Below are 13,026 nucleotides of genomic sequence, written 5' to 3' on the forward strand. Positions count from 1 at the left end.
TTAACCAAACAAACAAGTGACAAACATTTTGCTACCATTTTACCTGCAAACTACTGTACTAGAGTCTTAGTGAGAGTGTTCATTGTGTGTGCTTGAATCTCTGCATTTTAAAGTGCGAGTGTGTGTGTGTCTTTTGTCAGTAATGAATGTGGGCTGGTCTGGGAACAATGTGGCCCGTTGGTCACCATAGGGACCACTGTGTCCCCCCCCCCCCCCCCCCCCCCCCCCACTTCTCGGTGGGAGTGGTGATGGCTGTGGGTTTTACTCACTGTACTGAAATGTGCGGAGGCCTTTTCTTCATCCATTTGTATGTTTTAACAGCGCACCTTGTCACTTCTAGGCCCATATGGGAGTACTGGAGAAGAAAATGACTTACGGTATCAAATTATGACAAAAGGAAAAACCAAGAAACTCACACGTTAACTTATTTGTATTTTTATTTCTGTTTGGTTAGTTACAGTGCTGTACCTCGACTTGGAGGTCAGACAAATGCGTTGTGGAAGCGATAGAGAAGTCAAACGCTTTAATTTGTCTTCCTATGACGACCCCACTGCCAGTGTCATTTGCAGGCACAACAGCCATGACAAGTAGGGCCATCATGGTTTGGCGGCACTAACTCACCATGGGGTTTGTTTCCATAGTGACCCCCCCCCCCCCCCCCACCACACACACACACACACACACACACACACACACACACACACACACACACACGCGCACACACACACACACACACACACAGACACACACACACACACACACTCACACAATTCTTGAAGAATGGCTCTGACACAAAGGCAAAGAGAACATAACAGTACGCATCATTTACAATATTTTACAGACAATTTATTAGCATTGACAATCACTATCTCCAAAAGTGGATGCCACGAAAGAGACGACTGAATCACACAACACAGGGTTCTTTAAGAAAGTAGACGAGCGCTTGTCTACCTTCATTTTTCTTATTATTTTATTTTCTATTTGATTATGAGTTTTATCAGCCCACCGTGGTGGGCCGGTGCTGGGTTTGTCAGCCGTGGCAGGGCCCCTTGTGGCTGGCATTAGGGCGTGTCTGTGGTGCGGGCGGGGGCCGTGGTGGCCTTAGAAAGTGTGTGTTTGGCATGGAGAGAGAGCTCAGTGATCAGCCACAGGGGTTGGATGGTGAGTAGAGTAGAGTGGGCCTTTTTACGGAGTGCACTCCCTGCCCCCTCTCTCGCAGACAGGTTATCCTGTTTAGCGGGGAGAGAGAGAAAAGTTCTCCAGTGGCAACAGAAAGAATGTGCCATGCTGCGACTGACTGAACTGCTCCGGCGAGAGAATTATGAGAGCTTTGCTCTATACGGAGAGGCCGAAGGGCAAGATACAGTAATCTAGAATCAGGGGTTCTTCAACGTTTTTCAGGCCAGGGACCCCTTGGCTGAGAGAGAGAGATGAAGCAGGGACCCCCTCTACATGTTGTGTAAAATTGTGTTGCAGATTTTCATGTCGATACTTTGTATCACTCTGTACTTTGTCTGCTCTTTTTTTTACCTCTACAACAAACATATATGACGAAAATAGACGATCTACAAGCTCTCAGAGGCGTTGTAGATCTTGTAGATCTTGTTGATCTCGTAGAGCTTGTAGATCTGCTAAAGGCCAAAGTTCTCCTCAGAATAGGCAATAGGGTTCAAGTCATTCATTTGAAAGAATGATCCTATCACAGAAAGATTTGGCGCCCCCCCTGTAGTAACTCTGAGGACCTCCTAGGGGTCCCGGACCCCCTGTTGAAGACCCCTGATCTAGATACATATATCGATATGTATCGTGTCTGTTTAGGACAGATAAAGACAATTTTTTATTGAATACTTTATCTGTCAGAAATGTAAACAGCACACGGTACAGTCAGACATTAAGGCTAAAAGTCTTGGGTTTGTCTGTTCCTTGGCTTTGAATAGGAAGGCAGGTTTTACACTTTACAGGGATTTTAGGCAAATGCTTGTTCTCTTAAGTTACCCCACAGGGTGTCTTTCTCTGTTCACAACTCCCAGCTTCCTGTTAAAATTGGTCTTGGCGGTGGGGGGGCTCGGGAGGTTGAATCAAAGTGTAGGTTTGTGGAAGGAAGGAATCGTGTTTCTATTGGAACCTTTTGAAGTCACCCTAAAGATCTCTGTGTCGCCTCGCCTGCGCAGTGGTCCTCAACCTTTTCAGGCCGCGACCTCCAAAATAATCATATTTTAACTGGGGACCCCCACCCTGACGAGCACTAAGAGCTGAGGCATTACATTTTGTATAACACAGTTCTATTGTGAAAATAGCAGATCTACAGAGCTGAGGCATTACATTTTGTATAACACGGTTCTATTGTGAAAATAGCAGATTTGCGAGGCGTTGTGAGCATGTAGATCGGCTATTTTCACAATTTCTGCCTCTAATATTTTAAAATGTGGCCAATGTTTAATTTGTCATTTTAGAGGTATTAAAAAGTCACTTTAGAAATGTGCAGATACCCTCTATACACTTAAACTTTATGCTGGTTTCCGTTCATGTTGAGTGAGAAAACAATGTTGCACGTTAAGCTAATCATCTGGGGACCCCGTCCGAAATCATTTGGGGGGGGTCCCGACCCACAGGTTGAGAACCACCGGCATAATAATGCAGGGGAACATCAGGGAGGCCTGTGGCCGCGTCGTCCCTGCCTCCGTTAACCATTTGCTGCTGTCAGAGACCTCATGCGGGCAGGAGAGGAGGGAGGGGGGAGGAGGAGGAGGAGGGGGAGGGCTGGACAGCAGGAAAGATAACCCCCCATCTGTGATTAGTATGGATCTGAAAGCTAATAGGATTGGAGGAAACGAGCTTGGGTCGTTCTTCTGAGTCACAGATATGTTACTTGGAGTGTGTGCCAGCCAGCCTAAGTCCTCCCGACCAATCAGTGTCGGAATAAGTGTGTTCCTAGCCAGGGCGGTGACAGGCAGTGCGCCTCGCCAACTGTTGTGTTGCTGCATGCGCTGCAATTGGCCAACGGGGATTGCCCTGATTTGATAAACCCCTCTTGGTATTAAGTTCAGCCTCTCGGTTACCTTCCACCTCTGAGCGTAGGGGAGTTGGCTCTTTGGCTCGAGTCGTGGCCCTCTGCTTAAAACAGAACCTCTGACCTCCTCTCTAAATCTGGTTGAACTTGTTGCTTCTCTCCATTGTAATAAGGCCTGATTTACACTGCAGCCATATCCAGCCTGAATCAGATCTGTGCAACATCCAGATTGGAATCGTATTGGTTCCATGTGACCATGTGACCATTTAAACCAATCAGATTCCAATCTGGATGTGACACAGATCTGATTCAGACTGGATTTGGCTGCAGTGTAAATCAGGCCTAAAATATCGTCACTGTCGGGCCAAAACCTTGTATCTCCAAGTTTAAAATGTGGGTGTTTTTCGCGAAGTAAAGCCTTGCTTCATCAGACAAGGCCGTCGCACAAAAGTAGTGAAAACAGCAGATCTACAAGCACGGTGCGAGGCATTGTGTGCTTGTAGATTGGCTGTTTTCACTAGTTTAAATCATTTAAAAAAATGATAAATACAAAACAAACGGATTTGGACATAGAAAGGTTTTCACCCGACAACGGCGTTATGAAAGTCACACAATTTGTGCCTTTTTTACCAATCCGTCTTTACATCATATAGAGTTGAACTCTCAGCCTATATTCGCCATTTTGGTTGATAAAAAAAAAAAAAAAAAAAAACGTTTTGACTCACCACCTCCCACTTTGTGTGTTTAATGTCCACAATTTCCTCCCCACCACGGATGTGTGTTGCCGCATGTTGATTTTGTTTGTTTGTGTGTGTGTGTGTCTTTTTGAATGTGCACAGGAGTGTTGGACGTCAGGAGGGTTGGTGACACGGAGGTGACTATCAGAGTAGTCTAGCCAAACATAGAAACTAAACAAGTAGAAACTGCATCTGATACTCCAGTCTAGCCTAGTCTTCTCACTCTGCTCTCTAGAAAACCTGCAGTTGACATCAACTCTTTTTTATTCAAGTAGAACACTGTACCCTACTCTGGTAAACGCATGCGTTTTACCATAGAGGTTCTATAGCTTCTCTATTCTAGTTCTACTCTACCCTCTTACGGTTACGGACTAATCATAGCACTGTACTGTCTCACCGTCTCTTAGCGTGATGATAATGATGTACAACAGTACAGTATGGAGTAGTCTAGATGTTCTCTAGCTCTATTAGAACAGCATAGACTAATATAGAGGTCTTACGACTTCCAGTTCTTTAGCCTGTCTACGTGAATACAGGAAAACTAAGACCTAAAACAAACTCGACCTCATTCGCGCGACCGCGTGTTTCCCAACGAGCCTGTGGCCTTAAGCTAGATGCAGAATAGACCAAAATTTAATCTTTGCTTCTGGGGGTCCCTGGATCAAAATATTTTGCGATAGGGGTCCATCCGTGGAACAAAATATTTTGAGATGGGCGTCCGCGGCCAAATAAAAAAAAACATTTTGGGGGTCCTTAACCACTGATAGGCACATTCTACAAATGTCTTCTAGATCCTAACAGTTTTCTTAAAAAAAAAAAAGAAAACTTATGTTGCTATCAGTATTTCTCAAACTTTGTCTGGACCCCATAATGATATGTATTTGGCCACGGACCCCCATCGCAAAATATTTTGTTCCAAGGACCCCCAGAAGCAAAGATGTGAAGCAAAGATTAGATTTTGTTCTATTCTACATCCATCTAGCTTAAGGCCACAGACCCGTTGGGAAACGCGCGGTCGTGCGAATGAGGCCGAGTTTGTTTTAGGTTGAGTTTTCTTGTTACCGTCTACGTATGCATCTTCATGAGCATGGTGTCATTCTCTGTCCAATCTAGATTCCTGGGCTCAGTAGTAGTGCACATGGATGCAATGGTTTTAGGCCATTGTGTATCAAAACTGCATAACAGATTATTAGCGGCGTATGAACAATGAAGTAGCACTAGTAGTGTGACAATCACAAATCGTACTTTAGAACTAAACCTTGTTTCTTTGTGGTTCTATAAACGGAAAGGTCGCAGAGCAGAGGATCCGGCCAAAAAGACAAGTGTGACGAATCATCATCGCTCAGTATACTGATTTCACTTTTGAATTTCATTTTCATTTACTTCAGGCGTGCAGGAGGGCAAAAACAGACAAACACAAACAAACAAAACGAGTTTGACCCGCTGTCAGTGTGTGTAGGGCTGTCACGATTATTACATAATCGTCTAATCACGATTATTTTACATAATCTCGATTGTTTTTCATAATCGTCATAATCGTTTCCATGTTGAAAAATGATCGTATATTTCTTTAAAAAATAGTGGAAATAGCAGATCTACAAGCTCACAATGCGTCGCATCGCGGCGCGTTGTGAGCTTGTAGATCGGCTATTTCCACTATCAATGTTCTTCTTTAAGTATAAAGTTGTCAAATATGTCAGTAATTTCTTTGTATATTCAGGTCATGTGTCATATCTCCCATGTGCAACTTCAAAGCCTACAAGCCAAACAGAAATGTAATTGTCAAGGCAAAGACACAATTAATTAGTGACAATTAATCGTCATGTAAAAATGTCATAATCGTGACAGCCCTAAGTGTGTGTGACTGGCAGCTCTCACTCCTCTGTCTGCGTCCACCCTCCTCCGTCCTCGTCTTCCTCACGCTGTCCCTCCCCCCCCCCCTCCCTCTGTCGCTACTCGTCCTCTCTCTATCTCCCTCTCCGCCTCTCGTTGCGGAGGTGAGATGTGTTTGTGACTGTAGTGCCTGTGTGAGATTCCAGGAGATCACATGTCACATGGTTTAGTGACGAGCAGGAGCGTCACGAGGGGGGTGAAACTAGTTACTCTAGGGCCCAAGGTGGAGGGGCCTTAATGATTTTATACTTTAGCTATTGACAAATAGCAGATCTCACTGAAACAAGCTCACAGCGCGGCACCGGAGTGCCGCGCTGCGAGCTTGTAGATCTGCTATTTTTGAAAAGTCGTGAAAATTTGGGAAAATCTTTGAATATATGTATTTTTTTTAAGCGAACATTTGTAACTCAAATTTTGCTTCTGCGGAGTCCCTGGAACTAAATATTTTGAGATGGGGGGTCCGTGGCCAAATACGTAACATTTTGGGGGTCCTTCACATGAAAAAATTGAGCACCACTGACAAAAAAAATCATGATTTAAAAAAAATAGCAGATCTACAAGCTCGCAGCGTGGCACTCGGTGCCACGCTGTGAGCTTGTATATCTGCTATTTTTCAATAGTTAAAGCACAAAAATAAGGCGTGATAATGTGTTCCCAGTCTAAATGGGTTAAACCCCCTCCACCAATGAAGAACATTCATGGGGGGGGGGCCCGCAGTGAATCCTTATACCCAGGGCCCAGAATTTGGTGCGACGCCCCTGGTGACGGCGGGGCAGGTCGCGGGGGGATCTGCAAGGCATTTCCCAGACATTCCACCTTGCACGCTGGCACACATGCATGCCCATATGGACATTCGTGCATTTGCACACAGATGCTGCTGCTCACATATAGTGTGGATACACACAAACCTTGCGCACGCGCATGCAAGCAAACAAACCCACATGCGGCCACATGCAGAGATGGCAGACACACATACATTACACACACACACACACACACACACACACACACACACTGTCAAAAGCAGATGCATAGACTGGGTCTGGTGTCAGGAGTCTCAAGCCAGGCACTTGGACCAGGTGATCATCTGATATGAGGTTTTCTTTTCTGATCTTAATTGGCATCAGCCCAGTGTCATTTGATGAATTATGTATGATTCGTAATTATGAATTTAATTTGAGTTTAATGACAATTATGTTATTTCTGTGGTTATGTGGTAAAGGTATGATGAGAATTTTTCGGTTGTTAGATTTCCCAGTAGTTAATAGCAAGCATAATATGTGATATACTGCATACCTTGAAAAATACATCTTTTTGAAATGTTTAAGTTGACGAAGAACTGAGGATTTACTGTGTTGATCAATTATTATTATTATGTCATTATTTTACGCCTTCACAGGCTGTGAAAAAAGGCGTGATACGAAAAGTATGAGAATTGCATCAAATTGTTTTTGTATATACTTGTTTTTGCCTGTGTGGAGTGCCAGATTAGTGATATTCAGGGCAATTCAAACATTCTCTAAAATCAGTTTACAATCGGTCACAGAAATGCATTATTACTACATTCAGGTGAATTCCTTAATTTAGAATATTTACTGTGACTAATATCACCCATGTAGGACTCCAACCAGGTTGAAACAAGGAATTTTCTAATACATGTTATTCCTTTTTTTGACAGTTTTACCCAGGTCTGGAAAGGACACGGATGGAAGTTGATAATAATTCATCTGTACCAAGACATGTGTGACTAAACTTTTCCCTGTCTTTGTATTCTGTCCTTTAGATTGATCCAAAAGTTGCGTTCCCTCGTAGAGCCCAGCCCAAGGTGAGTGAAACAGGGTTGATCTAGGTTCCGTCTGTTTCTCTGCGCAGGTCAGTCTCTCTGTGCAACAGCTCACATTCTATCCGGGCTAAAACCTTGTAATCTCATGAACATGACTGCTGCTGACATCACTGCATTGTTATGTGATCACGTGTTAACATAAACTTTCTCAACTGTATAGATACATATCGTCGTTGTCGGGTGAAAACCTTGTATGTCCAAAACCGTTTGTTTTGTATTTATCATTTTTAAAATGATTTAAACTAGTGAAAACAGCCGATCTACAAGCACACAACGCCTCGCACCGCGAGGCGTTGTGTGCTTGTAGATTTGCTGTGTTCACTACTTTTGTGCGACCGCCTTGTCTGATGAAGCATGGCTTTACTTCGCGGAAAAACATACAAATTTGAAACATGGAGATACAAGGTTTTGGCCCGACAGTGACGACATAAAGTTAAAAAGTCCAAAAAGAACTGGTACACAAGCTAACAACATGATGCACGGCAAATACTGGAGTATTCCCCTAAAGTTACACATGTGCTTATTCTGCTTGAACCCTAGCGTTGATGTTCTCTAAAATAGCAGATCTGTATAAGCTCACGACACGTCGCATTGCGACACATTGGCAAAGAGTTTGAGTGTTGAGCAAAATACCAAAGGATCTAGTGTAGAGTAGGGATAGAGCTCAAAACAAGGGCCTGCTACAAACTCTATAACACATTTGTTGAGTACCCCGTATCAATAAGCTTTGGGCTTATCAAGCTTGTTATCGAGCATAGCGCCCATGACGCCATGTTTAAACAATCAAGACAAGAGGCGATCAAGAAATTATTGCAGTACTATTCATAATATAAAGCCATTTAACACTTATTACACACTATTGAATGATTGTTTTAATGATATTTAATGATAATATTTGTTACTTTTGTCAATTGTCATCTTCATAGATGGTGGTCAGCCACAAACTCTCAGTCACAACTGGCCAATAAACAAAAATACTAGTACTAGAAAATGCTCAATAGTGTGCTCGATAAAAGCCCAGCTCAATAAACAGGATCGATAAGGTGTTCATAATCAATAAAAGATTAACAAGCTCCATCCCTAGTGTAGAGCCCTGGGGGACTCCGATCAACTAAGTAAATAGTGTTACTTTATTACCTTATGATTAATACAAGAGGTGACATTTGCACTTGAATTGATCTTTTTCAGTTAGTGACTCGAACTAAGAAGATCTTTGTGGGAGGTCTGTCAGTGACCACAACCATAGAGGATGTCAAGCAGTACTTTGACCAGTTTGGAAAGGTGAGTGTAAAAGCATATTTAACTATAGTGTTAACCATTTTCAACATGGCACCCCTATTTTGGGCATGTCTTTTCATGAATTGAGAAAATAGTAGATCTACAAGCTTACAATGCATTGCATTGTGAGTCGTGACACATTGAGAGATTGTAGTTAATGGGGGAAACACCTTGCCTGGCTCCAGCCCATAGACCCGCCCACTCTCTGAGCGGACTGGTTCTCTTGGTCTGGTGTTGTCATATGACGCTTAACTTGATATGGTATCTTGGCGCACCAGCCAATGAAATCAATGCAAGACGGAGGAGGGGTGGGTCTAATTCTTGAAAATCAACAGAAACAGTGGAGGGGGAGAGCTCAGGCAAAGCTCTTAATTGCTCCCTTTGAACTTCAAAGGGGGTTGTGCACACCTTGTTAGCATCAAAGACAACGACTTGTTTGATGCCTGTCATAGAGGGGAGGGGGAGGGGGAAATGTTTTTGTGTACACACAAGTCAAACAAAACAGATCTCTTGTGATTGGGAATTTCAAATTTCAAATCCCCTCCCCTTTGAAATCTCTTGTCAATGGGACAATGTCAGACTCAAGCTCAGCGCAGAGTCTGAAATCAGGCTAGGAAACACCCTAGGCTGTTTCTATTACAGTTCAGGTTACAAACTACAATAGCAAAAACATGGCAAGCTGATCGTAGTACGCTGTGATGTAAGCAACACAGCTGCAGCTAAGTTGTTGCGACCGTCAGGTCGCAAGTTACTATGAAAAGCTCCATCGGCTGTGTGTCTGTCAGTAAGTCTGTCCGTCACGTCACACTTTTGCCCCTACTCTTATCTCTGCCACCGTTGGCCCTATCAATGCCAAACTTTGCACACACACTCCTTGGATGGCAAATCACAACCTCTGCCCCTGATTTCTCACATGGCCCTCTTCTAGCGCCACCATCAGGCAGATCTGTCCCATTTCCCATATTTCCTCCTCTTTGACTACGACTGCCTTCTAAAGTTTGATGGTCGCTTATCTCCCGGTTAGGGAGTATTTCTGGTCTATAAATGCACAGAATGTGTGTGTGTGTGTGTGTGTGTGTGTGTGTGTGTGCGTCTGCGTGTGCGTGTGTGTGTGTGTGTGTGTGTGTGTGTGTGTGTGTGTGTGTGTGTGTGTCATCTCGTGCATAACTCTGTCTGTCCAATCACCTTCAGACATGGCGTGGAGAGGACCGATATGTATTGCGTCCGTTTTAAGACAAATATGTTACGGAGATCCCTGGTGTCACTAATGTGACATCACAGTACTGAATTAGGTAATATCTGTCTGTGTCCATTTTATTCCCATGTACAGACCAATTATTTGTTCACAAACATTGAGACTGCATGTGCAGGTGCCGGTTTCATGCGATCAATTCGCAACAGATCCCCAAAGGTGTTGTTTTGGGGTGCGTTGGTTTCTGTTCATTCAACATCCTCCTGTGTGTAGTAGTAGGCGGTCCCTAGCGAGAAATATATTGTCACTGTCGGGCAGAAACGTCGTATCTCCAAGTTTAAAATGTGTATGTTTTTTCGCGAAGTAAAGCCCTGCTTCATCATACAAGGCCGTCGCACAAAACTAGTGAAAACAGCCGATCTATAAGCACACAACGCCTCGCATCGCGAGGCGTTGTGTGCTTGTAGATCTGCTTTTTTTCCACTAGTTTAGTACATCTTTTAGATGATACATTTTTAGATGATACATACATTAGATGATACATACAACACAACAGTTTTAGGCATACAAGGTTTCCAACCGACAACGACCATATACTTTGTCGCGCACCGGTTGTTGTGTGTAGAGTATAGCAGATGCACAAGCTCACAGCGCGTCGAGGATGCGACTGTTGTGAGCTTGTTGGTCTGCTATTCCCTGGTCACACATCGCACAATTGTAGAATTAGGCTTCATTGCCTGCGGCAGGGCGGGCGGCCAGGCAGGCTCCCTGCTCAGTGAGGAGCGCTCCCGCGGTGCGCGGCGTTGTGTGCTTGCAGATCAGCTGTTTTCACTACTTTTGTGCGACGGGCCTGAGTGAAAAATTACAAATTTGAAACTTGGAGATACGAGGTTTCTGCCCGACAGTGACGATATAATACATTATTTCAAGAGGGAGTGATCACCGTAAACAACCTAAGGCTGCCTTCTCCACACTGGGAGGAAAACTGCCTATGAAAGTTTTGTGGCAAGCACTTTTACACGCGAGTGCAGTGACCACTTTTCCAATGCATTCTTTTGAATCCAGCACGCATATCAGTGTGAAGTTGTCTGATAATGGGTCTATGGAGATCCCTGATGCCACCAAATGCACCAATATGATGTCATTGTACTGACAACGCCATAGGCTGGCCTCCGAGTACTATGATAATGAGTACTACGGGTAGTCGGGTACTCTGACAACAGGTACAATGGGTATTTCATAACCAGGGGGCCATGCATTCCCAAAGGGCAATGCCCTAGTCAGATTAATAATGATGATGATGATGGCAAATGAATAATGGGCGTGTGTTAATGTGTGTCAATGTGTGCTGACAATACTGTTGACTACTGTCTATGCTTGCACAAAGGCACACCCTGACACCATGACTTTGGACACACCCAAATCTAAAACACCAATTATTAATTTGATTAGCTACAGCTGCGTTGCGTACTGCCATGTTTTTAAATCTAATGCTGTTTTTAACACTGAACTGTTAAACAAACTACATAAGTAGCTTCTTTAGGCTGTTGCTGCTTTTGCCTAGGTCACTAGAGGAAATGTGTGATATTTTTGGGGGGAATGCATCTGATCGTATTGTGTGGTTTTGTAGCTTGAATGTATTGTACATTGTGGTTGCGGTGCATGGAGTGATGCATACTGTATACTGTCTGTTGCATTGTCTTGAACTCTTGCAATGCCCTTTTATCACACAAGTCAGTATGTGCAGTGAAACGCTGGGTTGACACAGTGACACCGTGTAGTTTTCCAAGGGCATCGAGAGAAAATTCCCATTTTTCACTCTGTGAGCAAAATGATTCTCATTCAGACGCCAACGTAGTTGAGTCACAGCGAATTCCCCGCTTTCAAAGAAGAACTTTCGGGAAGCTGCCTGGGAACTAAGTAGTTACTCGGAGGAGGCCAGGAAAAGGAGGGGAAGAGAAGAAGAGGTAGAGAGAGAGAGAGAGAGAGAGAGAGAGAGAGAGAAAGAGGGTATGAAGGGGGGGAGAAGAATGAGGCTGAGAGGGAGGTTGGTAAAGGTGCGGCGGTGGTGGTGGTGCCGCCAGCAGCAGCCAGCGATGTCGGGGACCTTGGGGAGAGGGGAGAGAAAAAAGTTTTGTAGTGAGTTGAGTTGAGTGTATGGCGGTGGCAAGGAAGGGGGGGATTATCAGAATTTGAATTAATCTGATGTAACAGCTGCTCCTACCCCCAACCCCCTTCTGGGCCTGTTACCGTGGTGACCTGGCCTGCTCCATTGTCCCTAAGTAATTCAGCGGGGTAAGGGGTTTTGTGTTGGAAGAAGGAAGGCGGTGGGGGGGCGAGGGGGTGGGCAGTAGGAGGGGGGGAGGTTGGGGTAGATGAGTGTTTCTCAAACTTTTTCAAATTTCAAGGTCTCCCCTTAACTCTGACCGTGTACAAAATGGAACCAAATGACGGGTTCATTTGGTTCCATTTGTACACTGTGGTTCCATTTGTACACCGTACGCTGTCAGAGTTACAGACTTGTATGGGTCAATTTAGAGCCCCCTAAAAGAACCCACAGAGTCCCTTGCCGTTCGACTTTCTTGGAACCGAACCAGATTGAACCAGATTGAACCAGAGGAACCAAGGATTTTGTGGCTCCCGTTCGGAACCAACTTGGTTTTCGGTGGAAAAGCTCACCTCTGGTTCACCCCATAGGCGGGAGAAAGAACCCAAACCGGTTATTTGCTGGTCGAAAAGCGCCCCTTTGAGAACCACTGGGGTAGATGGTCAACTCATGACGTCATGAGTTGAAGTAACAATGAAAAGTAGTTGACCAACAGTCCCAAACCCTGTATTGGGACTGTTTGACAGTTTTATTCTTATAGCTGTGTCGGTTTTTTCCTGTATCTGGCCTGTGTTTCATATACCGTGGTACCGCCAAACTGAATTTTGCTCGTGGAACCAGTAAAGGTCTATCTACGTATCTAATGGGTTTCGCCGTTTTCTTTTAACTAAAAGGAAGTTTGTTCTTACATTCTATCAATAGAAGTTGTATGCCCAATTGTTTTTTTGCCTCCCCGCTGAAGATGCT

General features: G+C 44.2%; 1 protein-coding gene across 2 annotated transcripts in view; it reads left to right on the forward strand.

The window, feature by feature from the left end:
- The window catches only part of LOC308296273 (RNA-binding protein Musashi homolog 1-like), a gene marked incomplete at both ends in the record, with an annotated part of 340,664 nt that overhangs the window by 308,988 nt on the left and 18,650 nt on the right, over positions 1-13,026 (forward strand). For both annotated transcript variants that reach the window (XM_080739486.1, XM_080739485.1), the window contains 2 exons: positions 7,424-7,465; positions 8,672-8,764. In XM_080739486.1, the coding sequence (XP_080595612.1) occupies positions 7,424-7,465; positions 8,672-8,764 (135 nt within the window). The remainder of the gene's footprint in view (positions 1-7,423; positions 7,466-8,671; positions 8,765-13,026) is intronic.

Source organism: Nannobrachium achirus, assembly GCF_963921795.1.
Source record: "Nannobrachium achirus genome assembly, chromosome: 12".
In the NCBI taxonomy this organism is placed as follows: domain Eukaryota; kingdom Metazoa; phylum Chordata; class Actinopteri; order Myctophiformes; family Myctophidae; genus Nannobrachium; species Nannobrachium achirus.